Source organism: Dermacentor silvarum, chromosome 7, assembly GCF_013339745.2.
Source record: "Dermacentor silvarum isolate Dsil-2018 chromosome 7, BIME_Dsil_1.4, whole genome shotgun sequence".
Classification (NCBI taxonomy): Eukaryota; Metazoa; Arthropoda; class Arachnida; order Ixodida; family Ixodidae; genus Dermacentor; species Dermacentor silvarum.
In genome coordinates, this window is record NC_051160.1 from 4,863,159 (window position 1) to 4,882,260 (window position 19,102).

Here is a 19,102-nt window from a genome sequence, read left to right on the forward strand (position 1 = left end):
GCACGCTGACGTCACGAAGCCCTGGTTAGTCCATGCAATTGGAGCGCTCGTGATAATGACGTAGACGAGCGCTCGGCGAAATCATGCGTATTCAACGGCCAAATTGCTACCTCATATTTATCGTAGCCCCAGAGTGATCCAAGTTTCATTAAGGTTGCGTTCCGCTTCCCCTTCATCCTCAAAGTTTTTTGGTAGGTGTTTCAATAAGTAACTTCTTAGTTTATGGATGTATACACAAAGCTACTTATATATTATTGAATTTGAGCATGGCCTGCTGTTGAATTCATATCACGTCATTGCTCGTCTCTTCATTAAAGAACACAATTCCAGATTTCTGTGCGCTAAAATAAAGGCTTAGATGGGTCGCTTTATTGTGAAGTCTCTGTGAATCCTCTGCATTGTCCGCTAGCAGCCCTATGTCGTCCGCGTACATCACCCACAGACACATTCTGTTGCATCATTCGCCTGTTACTTGTGTGAGTGATAGGGAAACTGCCTCTATACTTAGAGGATTTCCATAGAAGTGATTTGCCAAGAACTTCATTTTAATAGAGCGGAAATAAAATAAAACGACACAACACGAAGGAGTTACAGGTTTCAATGAAGTTTTTATTTGCTTGTCGCTTCGGTCTGTTTTACAACTTCGCTCAATATTAAAAGTGCGTTTTGAATTTTGATTTCACGTCCACAGGCGTGTCCTATGGACACTCAACCGACGTACGATGTTCCTGCGATCATGGCAGCGGTGAGAGACACGCCGAGAACGTGCTGCTGCACAGCTCGATGAAAAGCGAGACGTTCCCGTCGAAGCTGAGACCAGCGATGCGTGTGACTCAACGCGAAGTGGCTGCCGCATTATGCATCGTTCAGACTACGGTCGTGAGTGGCGAGCGAAACATTTTGCATTGACCTAACATCAAACACATACGTGCTCAGTTGAGCTGCTCGGTGCACTCTGGCAAAGAGCAGAATTGAACAGCGTGACACAAAAGGAACCACGAATTCAGCCAGCATTCCGTCCTTGTGCTTCCTTCCGCGATCTATATCGTGCTCTTAACTATAGGACACGAATGCGAATAGACTTGCAGCGATGTTTCGAAAAGCTTGCCACCGGATTCGTATAATCCTTATCTTTCATTTGCGTTTTTATGTCCCTTTTTTCGAATGGCTAACTATGCCAAGTTCAACAAGTAATTTTACGCTCATATGAGCCTGAGATAAGGGTAATGAGTGATTTTTTTTTCTGTTTGTTTCTGACAAAGCAATACCTGTGCTATGAGAGAAGATTTAGTGGAATGCTCTGAAATAATTTCGGTCACGGAGGTCTCCGTACATGAGCGTTCTACGTCAGAACATGGCCGCTTAGTCGGGAATCAAACCTGCGACCAAAACGAGCCACGTCATTACCTTAGCCGAACTACACTTTTCTTTACAGGTTCTTTGGAAAATGCGCGAGACGTCAGCCGACGTCATGACTTTAACGCACTCTGACGTCGCACGTTAAAGAAGTCCTGTCAGTCACGACCGTAGTGTGAGCGCAGCCGACTCAGCCGGTATCGAGTTTGGTTTCGGGTAGACAAACAAAACTGAGAGAAGAAAGAAAAAAAAAATGAGCGTAGTGTCGACCTAAACTGTAGACCTTGGGAATCGCATTTATGAGCCTTCACATCGTGACTGCCCTGCTCAGAGCTGAAAGCGACGACGGTGAGTGGAAAAAGAAGTACAAAATACAGGGTTGTAGGATTATTCGAAATTTTTTAATACTTATCACGTACTTCCGTTTTGAATCGAAGTTTTTTTTTCAAGCCCTTGATATTCGATTTCTACGAACATTCAATTATTCGATCACCAAAACATTAATAATATCAAATAATAAAATATGCGATATTAACTATGACATTAGCGATTTTCGAATATTCTACATTCAATGTATGGTTTCTGTGGATATTCGAATATGAATATTTCCGAATATGCCATATCGAACGTGACAGCATTGATTTTCAAATACGCAAACTTCAATATTTATTTTTCTTCAACTATCCCCTTCTGTACATTCTGAAGTGTGCAAAAACGACGCTGAAAGCATTTGATTTCGAATGTGCGATCGTTTGCCGATTGGACGGGGTCGCTGCATTTAATCTACATTGCCTGTTAAGAAAATAGACAATGATTGTAGGTCAGCGCACCCGTTGTAACACAACCAGAATCTGTGGTGACCATTCGCATTTTCTTTGCACATTAACAGCTTCCTAGAAGAACGAACTTCCGAATAGCATAGAGCGTAATGGAGGAAATAATCAATTTTGAGCCACCTTGAGTGTCTGTGTTCTTTTTTTCTTAGAAGCAGGACAATATTCGTTGTTCAATTCGACAATCTAGGCACAAGCTTTTACGATATTCACTTTGGAAAATTTCAGTATTCAGACACTCCCAAAGAAATTAGATAGAATTAGAACCCGCTGTCCCGTCGACCTCAGCTCTGAGCTCAAGATAGCAACTGAAGCGGTGGGTGTAAAAAGAGTGAGAGGGAAATGGAGGACAAGAATGAGGAGAACAAAGAGAAAAAGAAAACGAAAACATACAGCGTTCACTGCCCCGCGTACGCTGCCTCGTCTCCTATAAGGGTCTTTCTATGCTATATTAAGTGTATATATAATATATAGATATCTTATATCTATATAAATTTTGTATCACAATTCGCCAACATGGCTGTCGCCCACGCACACCTGCTACGCACACAGCCTCGTGGTGGAAAGGGGACGCAAGTGGAAAGGAGGGTAGAGAGGCTGTAGCACGGGCGAGGGCATTAGCCATGGGGAGGATGCACCGGTACACAACACAATAAACCCACACGCACTCACGCACGCCTTAAACGGGTCCTGCAAACACCTTCCGCCGGAGTAGTAGTAGTTGAGGTTGAGGAAAAGATGCCGGAGCAGTCGCTTCTTGCAGAGCGTGCCGCTTTCCCTCTCACCTGTTCAAGTGATTCGAAGCTTACAGCTAGTCCAACAAGGGACACTTCAGGTTTAACAAAATAATTTATAGGCTACACTTCTGGAAGTACGGTTACGTCAGTGCTAATGTTAGCAGGGCCCTAGTAGCCAAAACAGGACGCACGAGCAAGAGAAAGGTGGCGACGCCACTGCACAAGTTATTGCCTGTGATGTCACAGATACGTTGGCCACTGGTTAAGTGGTCACCAATTTCACTGAACTTGTACGTAAGCAAAGACTGTGTGGCAACATTTGCGGGGGGGAGGGGGGGGGGGGGGGGGTTCATGCACCACACGAGAGTCCAGACACGAGAAAACACGGCGAAATACATGACGCCACAGTGATGTCACAGGTGCTACGGTTTTAGTGGGATATATGATAAAAGTGTAATATGGCATTCATTTTTACTGCTAATGTTTTTCCTTTTTTTTTTCTGCACAAAGCAAGCAATGCAGACACAGAATGAAAAGCAAGTGAAATCACTGATGTCAGAGTGGCGTCATCGGCGCCGCAGCTAGGGCACGATATTTAAATGACAAATTTGTCATTTTCGCTAATAACCAAACCTTTTACCGAGAAAAATTGCGAATATAAGAGTTGTTAAACACCGTCTTACTGGTCTAATTTTGATTTAGCGTCTCTTTCGTGTCCTTAAACCTGGGTGCACGCCTTATCGAGACGCTCGGCCATTTCCGTACACCCATGTGCTTAACACTTAAAATTTCTTACGCATACCCATTCGCTTATTCTGATAGAACTGTTATCTCTCAAGGAAGTCTGCATCAGGTTTGGTAGAAATTTGTCCCCACCTCGTTCGTGCTAATATGCTGTCCCGAAGCTTAGGCCATCCCTGGTACGCATTAAATGACTGATCAAGATTCAAAGCGACAACCTTGACCTTTCTCGTCAGTGTACCAATTTCAGTGATGTTTCCATGACGCCCAGATGACCCAATACGTATTACCCAACAACATTCCTTTTGATATTTTTGTTGCTCTCCTTTCCTTTCTATGGCTTCGCACACCAGTTATCAGCCATGACACTTCCCTGTCATGTCGAGTATCTTGCTGGGTCATTCTCCTAACACAGAAGCATCGCATGGCCGGTTCTCAAGCGAACTTCCAGCCAAACATCTCTAACAAAATTTAACATCACCGATAGGGCGCACTAGAGTGGTGGCGCTCAAATTACCTCTGGGCTGATGGAAAGGCCTCGGCTAATTGATGAAAATGGTTTGGTTGATTAATAAGATGCAAGACGTTTTCATTATCTTTCTATTCAAAGCAGGAATAGCATAAACATTTCATTTTCTTTTCTTTCCTTTTTTCACCAATGCATTCGTGAGCGCGTTCTCTACTCTCGTTCAAAATAAACGTCCAATGGTGGCCTTCATATTCGATGACGAACTGATGTGAATCCTGACGCAATCGTGTCCACGAAATGACGTAAGAAAGCGCAGGAAGGAGGTGTTGCAGGGCCCATTTAAGACACTGAGCAAGAAAGAATAAGAAAAATATAAAAAAAGGCGACGTACACAAGCTCGATGTACACAGTCACGCAAACAGGCACACTCGCAGGATTCGTTGACGAGAGAACAAAAAAGACAAACAAAAACATACCAAAAACGAAAAGGAAAAGCAAAAAGTCCTCGCAAACGTGGAATGTACTTGTGGCATTAACGCCGACTGAGCTTTCGGGTTTTCGTACAAGGAGGACATATATATGTACACCGAAGGTATTTGAAGGAAAATGGAATAGACTCACCACTCTATCGGGTGTTGACAAAGTAGTGTTTGAAAACGCTGGGTACAAAGGGGAGTTGAGACCAACGGCAACAACAAATACTACAATACGGGGCTCACCATGAAAAAAAAAAAAAAAAAAAAAAACCAAAGCAAGGAAAGCCGTGTCACTGGGATATTTGCACAATCTTTTTTTTTTGTTTGTTTCGTTTTCATCTTCGCGAACGCGGACCATCGCGCTCACGTAAAGAAGTTGCAACAGACAACTCTTTGTAATTATACCGAGCCACCGGGACGTACTCGCGCAAAGTAAAGCTAGGGCCGCCCTCCGCCGACGCGAATCGGCGTACGCCCGTTGGTCTTTTGTTGTGTCCAAAGTGTTCGCAGAGGGCGCCGCAACAGTCTCATCAAAAGTCACACATTTACACACCGGCACGCGCACGGAAACAGCCAGAGAACAAGCGGGCGACGAAACGGGTTCACAGGATTGCCGAGAGGTCGCGCTACGTGTTCGGCTGCTGCGAGTACCAGGCACCGTTGGGCTTGCCGTACAGGTGGAATCCGCCCGCGTAGAGCTGCTGCTCCTGGGGTGTCGCGTAGTCCAGGCTTCCAGGGTGGACGAGCACCTGCGGCTTGAGAGGCAACTCGGCCGCGGACACGTAGTGGCGCATGTGCGGCATCGCCGCCGCCGCGGCCACGGCCGCCGCCTCAGAGAAGGCCGGGCTCTCGGCGAGTCCCAGCTTGTTGTCGCGAGGCGACACCGACGACGGCGGCGTGACGGCCGAAAACGGGGGCGGCGGCTCGACGTAGCCGGCGTACGGGGGCAGGACAAACGCGTCGGGCGTCGTCCATGGTCCCTCGGGGGGCGTCGGCACGTCTCCGTAGTACGTCGGCCGCGAGGAGGCGGCGGACACGTGCGACCCGGACCGTATGACCGACTCGCGGTTGACGTACAGCTGCCGTAGCAGCGTCGACGCTGGCAAGGGTCCGCCGGCGGCGTGCGGCGACGCCCCGGAACCGGCGGCGACAACGCCGGACTGGTGGGGTGCCCCGATCCACTGGATGGCCGCCGAGCGCGCGGAGCGCACCTCGGGCAGGTGCTTCTTCATGGCGTCCTCCAGCTCGCGCACGGTGAGCCCTTCGCCGGTGGAAACCTGGCCGCTTCCTCCCCCCGCCTTCCAGGGCCGCGACAGACCGTCGGGGCCGTCGCAGGAGTCGTCGCCGTTTCCCGACGTCGGGCCGCCCTGGGAAGAGACGGCGCCGGCGGACGAGGACGACGCCGGGTCGTCGACGACCACCAGCGGCGGTTCGGAGGCGCGCCCGTAGCCGTCCGGCGGTGGGAGGCTCCGGGCCGGGCTTGGCGGCTGTAGGCTCGACGCGCGGCTACCCGGTCGCGAGCACTTGGGGCTGGCGCGGCTTCCGCCAGCCGCTTCGTCCGAGCTCCTCTTGCGCGAACTCTTGGTGTTGCTGGCCGGTGCGGCCTCGTAGCGCGCTGGACTAGCTGACGCCGACGGATGTTCGGCTCCCTCCTGCAAGCAAAGAAATGACGTCATTACAACAACTGTGTTTAGGCGCGCTCTGAAGGAAACTGAAGCGCTAGGGCAGAAAAAAATAGCCGGCAGAGTATTGTCGTGACCGCTTTGCTCAAGTGCATATATACCGGGTATCCTTCTTCTAATGCATCTTTCTTAATACGAGTTGTGGTCGGTTGTCAGCACATAACAAAGAAAGCCTCACATGCTGACCAGGTTAACCATGGCAATCCGGTCAAGACACATGTTTCGCGGCGTAGCGAAACACATTTATCGATTGCAACGTTTCTAATAGGTCAGTGGAGGTGTCACGCATGGCACGCGTAAACGGGGCAAGCTTAACGAGCACTAGATATATTAAGTTAAGCTTGGCTAATGCCACAAGTGTGATTGTGACCAGTGAAATACCACACTGTGAGAGGAGGCGCGATAAGCCAGATAGGAAGTAAAAATGAAAAAGGGGTGGTGGCACAGTCTTAGAATTCCAGTACAAGGACAGAGTGCGGTGACATCATAGATTTTACAGCGAGTTTTTGGTGCCACTTACCAGGAACAAAAGAAAGAATTGAGTTGCAATGTAAAATAGTGAAGATACAACTTCGCTAATTTGTTTTTGCGCATAAATAAAGAAGGACACATATACGAGAAAATGCAGCGGAATCGGATCAGTCATCGGTGCCTCAATTTGTGAGCGCGATATTCAAAAGAAACTTTCGTACATTGTCCATCCCCTCATCTTTTGTCAGCCATTACGCCATAATAAGTCTGCCCTTCATTTTGTCCGCTAATAAACAGGCCTTTTAAAGAAAAATAGAGTTTTAAAGTGGTCTATCGGCCTATGCCAATTTTTGAATTTTTCTTGAATATCAATTTGACTGACAATAAAGATGTAACCTGTCATCGTCACTTGCTAAGAACAAAAGAAATAAATTTGGGGGTATCTTTATTATAGAGGTATAATGTACTCGTTCGACGAACTTGCAGCTCGTAAAGTTGCAAGCTTAGCTGGCGAAAACTTCACATACGTCCTAGAGGTAGCTTGACCCATCCTGTCATTTCAAATAGACGTAAAACACAGCAATGCTTTCATCTAATTAATTCTGGATCGATTTGAATTGGCTTTATTGAATTTCAGAGGGAGCTTCAAAACCCCAGTTTCCCAACTGATTGCTAAATACAGAAATGCCCTCAGTAGAGAACTGCGGAACACATTCGAATGAAATTTGCTGCATTTATGAGAGAAGGCTATAGACTATGCTGACTGCACAAGCAGCTTTTTAATATATTGCCTCAATTTCTGTTTTTTAATTGCAACATAAGCAACCCAAAAAAAGACTGAGGCAGAAATTTTATAAATATACAACTCAGTACTAAAAACAAATGTCGCAGACAATAAAAGAATGTTCCAGAACCCCGGGGGAACTAATACTTGTCAACGGTCTTCGCACAGGCTATACTCAACAAAACTTAAATAAGAACATAGACGTTTCGCCACCCATGCAGATGGCATCGTCAGTACACGAATGGCCCAAAATTACGAGTGCAGCACAAGCAAAATACTTTCGTACGTACAAAAGCACGTACAAAGTAGTACTTTTCTACGAAACAGCTGGCAGGGAGAGACAGAAAACATTTATTGTTAATGAGGAGGGGCGACTTCCTCGCAGGTTGGAGCCCTTAATTCAGGGTCCCATCGGCTCGCACCACCCCGCGTGCCCGCTGGATCAGCCGTCGCTGCTCTTGCGGGTCTAAACTGGTCAGCGAAGTCAGGGAGCCACGGTTAGAATTGCACGCGGACCGACCACGACGGATAAATTCGGGATTCAACTAATTTTCTCGGGCCCCATAGGTGGCGAAAAGTGTATGTTTTGTTTTCATTTTTGTTGAGTACAGGCAGTGCAAAGGCGTTGACACGTACAAAACGGCAGTTCTGTAAACTGCGTCTGTTCTAACACGGAAGAATGTAATAATAAGTTTAGAGCTTCTGTTACAATGCGTACGAGAGTTTGGCAAAATTCCTACTTACAAATCAATTATGCAGGGTGTCTCAGCTAAAATGGACCGAAAATTAAAGGATGGATCATCTCATATGAACACATATAATGTCTTTGCACTTTATGTAAAATCGTTCTGTTGTTTGGGTAACCTCCTCGAAAGTTGTTCTTACGAATTACTCGTATGCTTCACAGCGATGTAAAATATGTTGATATCGTCAGCGTTAGACTCCCCAGTAGATGTAGCTTACTTAAATGCTACATCTGTTTATTGTGCAATGTTATGAAAGTACAAACGTGGTGCCTTAACTATTCTGAAATATGAGAACTTGCGGCAAGGTTTTTATGAAGTATGATGCTCTAATAAAATTATAAGTGGAATCTCAATTATACGATCACGGCTATTACGAATTTCCGGATGATACGAATTTTTCTGTGGTCCCGGCCGAGCCCCATTACTTTGCAACGTGCTAAAGAACGGTTGTTACGAATCGATTTTCGACCCGTGTCGGTTGATACGAATAAACGCCACCCCTCCGACGGCCGCGAAAGAGAACAGGGCCGCGATTTTGTAACGATGCCTTATGACTTGTTCTATACTAGTCTTATCAACCACCGCTCACGGCCGGCTGATCCCGTTGATAGCGTGAGCGGACCGTCGCTCTGACCACTGACAAAGCGCGATAAGCGTGACAAGGCATTATTGCTGGAAATGCATCGCTACAAAATACCGGCCCAGCGCGAATTCACGCGCTTTCTCCCTTCGTGCGGAGGCGCGAACGCGGCGCCGGACAGCGCGGAGGCCGCGATGCGGTGGCGCTTTTGTTGCTTTTGTGCTTTTCCTTTTGTGCAGCGAGCGAAGGTTCGTGCGGTCTATCGCTTCAACGAAAACTGAAAACTGAGCGGCGTAAGCACAGCGCCTACAAAGGTCAGAGCCGTGTGTAGATCGCTTTCAAGATACGGTGCGCGCGACAACACTGACAGTCGGTACAGGCGCGAACGCATTTGTTGGCAGAGTAGAAGCCGCCCCCCCCCCCCCCCCTCCCGCCTCCCCTCCCGCGCTGCCTTCCCGCTTTGCTCCTTTCGCGTAGGAGATTGCGTCGCCAGTTTACCCTTGGGACCGGTTGCAAGATACGCATTTGGTTCCACAGCACAGCGTCGCCCCCCCTCCCTTCCATACCCCCACGGCCTCTCGCGCGACGGAAGTGGCGTTTGATCTCCGCTGTGCGTTCTCTCCGTGAAGGCGCGCGTCCTCCGCGCACTTTCACTCGCACATGCGGCGCTCGCTCGGCGACGATTTTATCGCCTTTGGACTCGTGCTCCACGTCTCTTCCGTATCGCCCTCGTTGATCTCTCCCATCGGTGGGCGCATCTCGTTGAGAAGCGCGCTCGCTACAGCCTTTGTCGGCGAGGTTTTCCCGCGGAAGCCGCATTATAATCGGTATTTCGTCTCACGCGGCTGCACTGTAAGCGGTATGCGTATGCGTGGAGTTCTATGGGAGGGTAAACGGGAGTCGGAAAAGGCCGCGTTGTGGCCAGTTCTGCACTATAAACGGTAACGTTATAAGTGGTCTATGCTGTAAAGGCTTTTTACGTGCGTGTGCCTGAGTGAGTTCACCTCTGACTCTTTAATTTAGCTAGTTTTAATTGTGTTTCGATGATACGAATTTCGGCTAATACGAATATTTTCCGTGACCCCGTGAGATTCGTTTCATCGAGGTTCCACTGTAATAACCATGTTTGGTAGAATTGAACCTTCCGCTTTAAATGCAACAAATTCTATTCACATCACTTTAGCGGTTGTCTAATCAACTTAAACAGAAATTTTCGAAATACAAGAATGCTCTTATCTGGCCATTGGTCAATCAATATAAAATAAATTTTGTTTTATTTGGAGTCCTGTGAGCGGCAAATTTTAAAAATTCAGTCACTCAATCATAAAGAAATTCCAGAAATCGGTCAATTATGTAAAGATCGAAGCAACAAGCTTGCAGCTGCATAACTCTGCTGTGAAAATGATGTCGCATTTGTATAAACTATGTTATGAGAGGGTCTAAAGTTTACATTCTACATGGCATTGTCATCACTGTGCATGTGACATTTGTAAAATACATATTCATATATTATTTGTACAACTTCTAACGATGTTAAGTTTGCCCACTTTAGACTGTCTAGTTCAATTCAAGTTTATTCAATTATCACATTTGCAACTTCAAAACATCAATGTAAGTAAACCTATCACATTTTCAGGGATGTGCATCAGCACATGCATGAAAATGTGATAGGTTTACTTACATTGATGTTTTGAAGTTGCAGCACATCCCTGAAAATGTGATAGGTTTACTTACATTGATGTTTTGAAGTTGCAAATGTGATAATTGAATGTTCCTGCACTTTCTAACATTTGCCATTTATTTTAATTTAGTTTAGAGTGCAACTAAAAAAATCTACTGGTAATAATGGGTAGACTGTGACTGTTTTTAATGCAACAGTTTTCTTTAATATCGGTTGATTTATTGGTTTTCTAAGGAGATCACTTTCGTGTTTCACTTATATTTGAATACGGAGGGAAAGAGGCTTTGCTCTTACCTCTTGATGCACAGGTCGGACTAATCTAGGCTAGTAACATGCAGCGTCAGTAGAGTGCTAATTTGGGCCGGTTGGTGCATACTTGGGTAAAGATGAGGCACTCAAGAACACAACACAAAGCAGGCGACATTTGTGTCATCTGCTCTATGCTATCAGAACTGCCTTTTTCGTGTCGTCTCTTTTACATTCAGTTCTTTAGCGCTGTTTCTCTCACATTGTCTTTTCTACCTTCTGTTTCCTTCTCGAGACACCTGCTCCATGTTCTGTATTTAAGTGCTTTGCTTATTTACCCAAGCATGCAACGGCACAAGAATGCTTTTCGTTCAAAAGGTCATGCCCGTGGGAGTGCTAAATTATATGCGTGCGGCTTGGCTAGGAATAGGAGGAACTTGGAAGTCAACAAGACAAAAAGTGATGCGTGGAAGCTGCCGTAATACAGCGAATTCAAACAACTGTGCAGAAAGACCGGACGGATGCTACGCTTTCTATTTTATTCGTGAGCCCAAAGGCTGAAATATGTGCACATACATGTGCCTCCGCACAAAGTCAAGAAGTGCGCAGGGAGATCAACACATTATTTGAGAAAAAGAATCTGCAGTTCTCGCTTTTCAAAAGCGGTACGACTAAACATATCCGTACGCGTCTCCACAGACAGTTTTGGGTGTGGGATGTGCAAAACTCTCATGCGCTATAATACAGCGGGGCCAAATTGTATATGCAGGGGACGCAAATGGTAATATTTTGTGGGTTACATATGCACATTACCTTTAGGATATAGTGTTGCATGGCTATAGTAGTTAGCTTGGCACCATGGTGCAGGGAGCCTTCATACACCCACATGCTCAAGCGCTAAGACAAGCAGTAGGCGTGCGCGTGAGGGCTCCTTATCATGGTGGTGCGAAGGGCGCCAGCTGCAGATCAGAATTTATCATTGCACTTGCTTTTCGCCGAGCTCGCGGAATATAAAATGTAAAAGTAGGTTTTCATAGTCTTATCTCACTTAAATATGAGTGGTGATTTGTCACCATTTATTATTACTTTTTTGCTCCGAAAATATAATTTTTGCATATAAGTGAAATGGAGTAGCCGGAGTTACACTCCTTCCGACCTCTCCAGTTCGACCTCACTTAAACCTACCTACATTGTCACCGTTTCGAAGTTGTCTTGATGATGTCAAGACTGACCAAAATGTCGGCCCCATTGTGGTTTCTGCGAAAGTGGTTTGATTTATGCCTACTAGAATGCACCTGTTAGAACTCTAACATGTTACGTCTGCTGAATCCTTACATGTAGGCATTTACTATATTTACTGGATCACGTCCCCTAGATCTCTAAAAGACCACGCCTAGCAGACGTTTATGGGTGACATCTACTAGACGTTCACGGTATGGATGTACTAGATGGCGTCACATCCAGCTTGTACATGCGCTGGTGGTGCAAAATATTTTGTTAAAACTATTCACGAGAAGTTGAGTAGAGCTGGCCGTAGCCATTTTTCGTGCGTCTACACAGAAGGCTGAAACACTACACTAAAGTTGCATAATGTCACATGTTTTGATTATTCGTAAGAAAGCATGTGCGATACAGAATCTGCATCATTCGTCTAAGTGATATGGGAAATCATATGTAATTACGAGGATGCATAGTACTACATGTCCTTGTCTTGGTGATGATTAGAATGGTTTGCAGCTAGAATCCGACACTTACTGCATTGGTTGTCTGAATTCGTGCTATTATGTCTATCTGAACTATTTGGCAATATGTCATTTTGAGGGATAGTGCAGTTTCAGTGAGAAGTGCTGTTCTGCGAGGAGACAAAAGACAAGTGCGAGGGTGTGCTGGGTGACGTGCTCAGAAGAGTGGAGGACACGTGTGGAAGGTGCTTAATTGAAAAGTACTATCAACAGCATCACCATCTGACCTGGTAGGCATCCACGTACGCGTGGCAGGCCATTTGTACGTAGTTCGAATCGGACCGCCTCGTTCCCCGAATCTGCGTACAGCCAGCAGGAGCAACAATACTGTGAACATTCGACTCTCCACATGTTGTATGAGCCAAGTGAGACATTCGGTCAATCTAATCAATCTAACAATAGAAACATCTATGACAAAATCGACGATTCTGAAGACGAAATCACCCACTCGGCCATGCTAAACGGTTATGAGTTTGCGTAATATACATTGCCCGGGTTTTGCCTTCTCAAACGACAGGCCTGGCCATCCGACTGTAAAAGCGCTCTTTGTTGATATCCTCAACACTATGCACACGTTTTGCGACTTTACAAGTCAGAAGGCCCAATTGCAGGACGAAATTATCTTCTCGACTCAAGTGACTGCAGTACACGAGGCCACCTCGAACAGACAAGAGCTGCCATTTCTTTCTTGTGCGAGCAGTAGCGCAGAATGAACACCCTGACTGCTGTTTACGAACCCACACATTCGCGGTTTAGTGACATTACTTCCACATTTAACTGTGCCTAGCACAAGTTACCTAAGTCGCGCTAAGTTCATCAAAAAGGTTGAGTTGTACATGATCGAATGGTCACAAGTGAGTAAAGGAAAAGAGTCGAGACCGATTTGAACACGACAAGGGCAACTAGAATAAATATGTGAAAGTCTGTAGATGATGTGAAAGCGACAAGAGTGAAATAGTAGAGGCAGGTCGACATGGGATAAACCAGGGGCAATCGATCCCACCTTGGCATTCCTGAGTGAGTCGAGCTTCCCCACAGCGCCCAGCTGCGTCAAGTGCTGCTGCTGCTGCTCGGCGGCAGAGGGAACATCCTGACTCCCTCCCAGAGCGGGGGTGGACGATGGCGGCGCCTCGTGGCCCTTTGGAGAAGGCTCGGCAGCACGGCCCGGCGACCGTTCCTCTGCAAAGCACAAGCACAGGAGGAGCACATGGAAAAATATACATATCACATTGACACCAATCAGTAAAAAATAATTCCACTTACACTGACAAAGGTTTCGAAATTGTAATTTCATTTATTAAGTGCAGAAAGTTAATTATTACTGAGAGAAAGTGCAGGCCAAGCTTCTATCTCATTTCAATTTCGCGACAGAACCTCAGCGCCTTTAAGTCAGTGTGATGACGCACATTTCAAAGCACTTTCTTGTATTTGGTAGGCATTCTGGCAGAGGAAGAATGCTGCAGCAATGGAGATAGGGACAATGGTTAAGGCACAATGAAAACAACACGGTGCGCTGTACTAACAACTGATTTTCTTCTTACGACAGACAAACATATAATATACTGGAACGCATTGTCACCTTTGACGATGTGTTCCATAAAGAAACAAAGGATGGCAAGAAATAAAGGGGTCACGCACAAACAATTGAGCATGCGCACAGTAAATTTACTTTATCATGGATTTTTTTTTATGTGCACCTGAAGCGGTGATTGATGAGCAGACGTGTCAGCGACACCGCATGCAAGTGGCACCTGAACTTGCTATCGAAAGCCTTTTTGGTCTCAGTTTCGTGCGAACAGCCCATAGCTTCTTTTAGCCTTTCATTTTTTACGGCGAAGCTCTTTACCTCTAGTCCCCATATGCATCCCTCGCATGCGCTCCCAGAGGGGGTACCCTGGGTGGCTTGCATCGTATCGTGGACAGGAATGGAGACGATACAATTGGACAGAAATGGAGACTATTGTGCACTTGCCTGCGCTTCTGTGGTTATAACGCCACGCGCGGGGGGTGCCGGCGCTGCTGGAATGGAGACGGGTAGGGTAGAGGGGGAAAGAATGCGGCGACGGCGCTGCAGCAATGGAGACAGGTAGGAGTGAGGGGGAAAGGGTGTGGCGCCGGCGCCTGTGTACGTGGCCTACGCTTCTGTGGTTATAACGTCACGTGTGTTCCTGGGGAGAGGGGGAAAGAGTGTGGCAACAGCGCTGCTGTAATAGAGACGGTAGGGGGAGAGGGGGAAAAGTGTGGCAACGGCGCTTGTGCACGTGACTTACGTTTCTGTGGTTATAACGTAACACGTCAGAGATGCCAGCGCTGCTGGAATGGAGACGTGTAGGAGAGAGAGGGGCAAAGTGCGGCGACGGCGCTGCAGCAGTGGAGACAGGTAGGGGTGAGGGAGAAAGAATGTGGCGACAGTGCTGCAGCAATGGAGACAGGTAGGGGGAAAGCGCGTGGCGACGGCGCCTGTGCACGTGCCTACGCTTCTGTGGTGATTACGTCACGCGCGTCGGGGGTGCTGGCGCTGCTGGAATGGTGATGGGTAGGGGAGGGGGAAAGAGCGTGGTGACGGCGCCTGTGCATGTGGCCTACGCTTCTGTGGTTATAATGTCACGCACGTCGGGGGTGTCAGCGCTGCTGGAATGGTGGCGGGTAGGGGAGAGGGGGGAAGAGTGTGGCGACGGCGCTGCAGCAATGGAGACGAGCAGTGGGAGAGAGAGAACGAGTGTGGCGACGGCACCTGTGCACGTGGCCTGCGCTTCTGTGGTTATAACGTCACGCGCGTCGGAGGTGCCGGCGCTGCTGGCACCAGCGGTTGCGGCAGATGCATGGGCGGCGCAGTGAGCGCGGCGGCGCTTGTGTTGGCGTAATGTGGTGCCGTATGAAATAAATTTATGATTTCATAATGTATGCAGCCTAAACAGCATCGCAGGTAATCCGTCCCCATATGAATATTGCGGCCCCACGAATGTTTTTAAAATTCTTTTTTTCCCCAGACAAAGTATCTTAACCCACAGCATGAAGGAAATGGTGTGGTGATAAGGATAGTTCTACAGTAGAAGTAGGTCGAAGGGATGAGGGAACTTGAATCTCTCACCTCGTGGTTCGTTGTCCGGCGTGGATCCCCTCTCGGAATTGCTCGGATCGTCGGGCTTGATGTCGCCCAAGCCGCGCATCTGGCTGCAGTCCATCACGCAGTGCTCATACTCCACGCCACTGCGCACGGAAGAGAAATCGAGAGGGAATCAGTAAACGAAATTAGAAAGCGGTGTTGCATCACAATATTATGCTTACATATTTTTCGAGAGAGAGCGAGAGAGCAAAATGAAATGTGGGAATTTTGACTAGGCCCTACGCTGGTAGCAAACCAGACTGCTTACCAGGGAAGAGCATTTATGAGGACGATGAGATACGAGAAACTTGTAGTTATGCCAGTTTACGGTTGCCTGCAGCCACATAAGCCTGTCGACTTACAAAAAAAATATGCATAGCTCAGCTGAATCCCTGCTCGTTCGCTTACAAGTGTTTCAAGCTTATTCGATCATCTAACGAGCGTTATCCGGTGACAAGTATTTCAAGTTTAGCATTCGTCGCACGGTTAATTTTGTTGCTCATACAAAGAAATATTCTTTTTCACTGTTGCGCATGGCGTTTTAATGTTTCCAAGGCGAAACCAAAGTAATGCATAACGGCTCCTACTATGCCGGCCCTTTAATGCCACGGTGCAGCGTCTAGAACACCTGGTTCGCGATCGTATAGTCATGAGTTCGAACCCAGCCGGGGACAAAGATTGCCTTGTAATTTGCAGATAAACACATATGCAGCTGGCCGTGAGTGCCTCGCATAATGCACAATATTCGCACAATATTCTATATTGCATAATAATATAGAATATTTCCGTGAATCGTTCTGCCATGTGCACCATTACTAACACCTACTAACCTTCCTATCCCTTCGTCATTCTTTCAGAAAACGGCAGACATTAAAAATTGTAGCACCCTTATGGGTGTATAAATGGTGCTTGATTTACTCCATCGGTAACATAAGAGGTAGCTTGAGCTCAACGCCAACTCCAATTACCCTATTCAAATACATATAAAACGCAGAAATGCTTTTGTGAGACAACCCCTGAAGAGTTTTGAATGAAATTTGTTGCATTCAGGAGAGAAAGTTAAATGTTAATGATTGTGGGAAGCAAGATTCCGATATAGGGCCTAAAATTGTTTACATAGATTGTCGGAAACCGATAAGCTTAAAAAAATAGAAGCATGAAATTTGCAAATCCATAACTCTGCACCAAAAACAGATATTGCAGTTCTGTGAACTGCATCCGTTACATCATCTCACGCGGACAATTTTGGTATATGAATTTACAGCTTACGTGACTTTGTTACAATGTTTACAAAGATTCGCCAAAGTTTTAACCACATAATAGCAGTTTATTTCAGAGCGGTGTATAATACATCACTTTTGTCCACTTTAGATGTATTATTAGGTGCAGTTTACAGTATTGTGATATCGCTTTTCATCGCTGATTTAGAGTTGTAAAATGGATAGCTTTATTTTTTTAATAATTTTTTAAAAATATCAGTTAAACCTGCTTATAACTAACCTCTATATAACGAGTTCCTGGATATAACGAAGTTTTTCTATTCCCCGCCGTTACTCCATAGAAGCACACGTATTTGAGACCTCTACGTAACGAAGTGGCAGCGGGAGACCCCCTCGAGATAACGAATTTTCCCCGCCGACAACCTACAGATTTCGCCCGAAATTTTGTAACTTTTGCACGAGCAGCAACCGGAAGCACCTTCTCCGCCGCGACGGAATGCGAAGCGAGCGCACGTATGCGTGCGTGCGAGCGTGTGCGAGGCGGGCCTGCATCCCTCGACCCGGCGATCTTGCATCCGCGGGCCTGACCTTTCCCCATTCAAACCTGATCCTGCCGCTTGCTGCAGCTGGCCTAGCCCGCCAAGCCGGCACTCTCCTTTTCCCTGCGCCGTGCTCCCTGATGGGCTGCAGAATTAAGCGTCTCTTCCTTATGTATAATAAACACCAGTAGTAGTAGTAGTTGTACTCTCCTTTTCCAGTTGATGTTGCCGACGCGCTGGCAGACGCTGTGACAAATCACACTCGATGAGCGCGGACATGCGCTGTCAAACGCTGGCGGCGTGTGGAAGCGCCGCTGCAGAAGCGAGCGAAGTGACCTTCGTGCTGTTGTCTATCGCTTCAACGCAAACTGAGCGCCCAGAACACACACCACGCACAAAGCTACGAGCCGCCGACACACCTACACTGAGTATAACTGTGCCCCCAACGCAGATCGCTTTCAAGATACGACCAGCGCGACCGCGCGCCGCCGCGCAGTACGCAGTAGATGCCAGAGTACAGTACAACGCCGCCCGCTATCCCTCCCGCCTCGCTCCCTCGCCGGTGCCTCGAGCGCAACGGAAGGAGGCGTGCTTCCTCCCTGCTTTTATTGCGATAGCAATTATATGGACACTCAAAAGCAGATTTCTGCCGTCGCCGTCGACGTCGCCGTGAGGTTCCGTATGACGTCATTTGGAGAAGAAATCGTCGCCGCGCGCCGAACGCTGTATGTGCGAGTGAAAGGGCGCGAGGGGCGCGTCTTTCACGGGGAGTGAACGCACGGCGGAGAACAAACGCGCGTTCTGCGCCGTGCTCGCAAGGGCTGCAGAAGTAGGCGTCTCTTTTCTCCTTTACAATCACCATATATGTAGAGCAAACGCGCCTTCTTCCGACGCGCGAGAGGCCGTGGGGGAGGGGGAGGGAAGGGAGGCGACGTTTAGCTGCGGCACGAAGTGCCTATTGATATCACAGTCACCAACGCCGCACGCATTTTGAGCGAACGCGGGCAAAACGCCGATGGCGTCGACAACAGTTCTGCGTGTTGCCGATGCTGCTGCATGTCCAAGTTTATACAGCTGATAAAGCTAATATCATTACTCCGTATAGCTCTCTACAAGTTTGCTATCGCAATTGATGCTTCGCCTTTCAGGCGAAACTGCGACAACTTTTTCTTGCTTGCGCGCGCGAGATTTCGACACGGTCGTCGGTTCCCCTCGTACGTTTTATTGCGATAGCAATTACTTGAACACTTCAACCGGATTTCTGCCGTCGGCGTCGCCGTCGCCGTGAGGTTCCGTATAGATAAAATCTTCGCCGCGCGCCGTATGCCTGAGCGGAAGCGTGCGGGGACGCGCGCTATCACGGAGAGCGAACGAACTCAATCTCCCACGGGCAAGCAAAGAAGCGGGAAGCCAGCGCCGGAGGGAGCGGGGGGGGGGGGGGGGGGGGGAGGCACTTCTACTCTGCCAACAACCGCGCTCGTCGCTCGCCCGCACCGTCTCTTATCTCCACACGGCTCTGACCTTCGTATGCGCTGTGCATTAGCCGCTCAGTTTCCGTTGAAGCGATAGACCGCACGTACCTCGCCCGCTGCGGCGTATGCGCTTGCTGCCAGCGTTTTGACAGTCGTTGTCTGCAGTCATTCAGTGTGATCTATTCATGTTTGTTTGTGCGCGCTCACACCACGCTTGTTCA

General features: G+C 47.6%; 1 protein-coding gene across 4 annotated transcripts in view; it reads right to left on the reverse strand.

Moving 5' to 3' along the window:
• Nucleotides 1-588: 588 nt before the first annotated feature.
• The window catches only part of LOC119457470 (protein trachealess-like), a 405,858-nt gene continuing 387,344 nt past the window's right edge, over nucleotides 589-19,102 (reverse strand). For 3 of the 4 annotated variants that reach the window (XM_037719036.2, XM_037719038.2, XM_049670113.1), the window contains 4 exons: nucleotides 15,636-15,754; nucleotides 13,548-13,723; nucleotides 12,772-12,843; nucleotides 589-6,264 (listed from right to left, as the gene is read on the reverse strand). In XM_037719036.2, the coding sequence (XP_037574964.1) occupies nucleotides 5,239-6,264; nucleotides 12,772-12,843; nucleotides 13,548-13,723; nucleotides 15,636-15,754 (1,393 nt within the window). In that variant the 3' untranslated portion in view covers nucleotides 589-5,238. The remainder of the gene's footprint in view (nucleotides 6,265-12,771; nucleotides 12,844-13,547; nucleotides 13,724-15,635; nucleotides 15,755-19,102) is intronic. The other variant, XM_037719037.2, reaches the window with a different exon arrangement.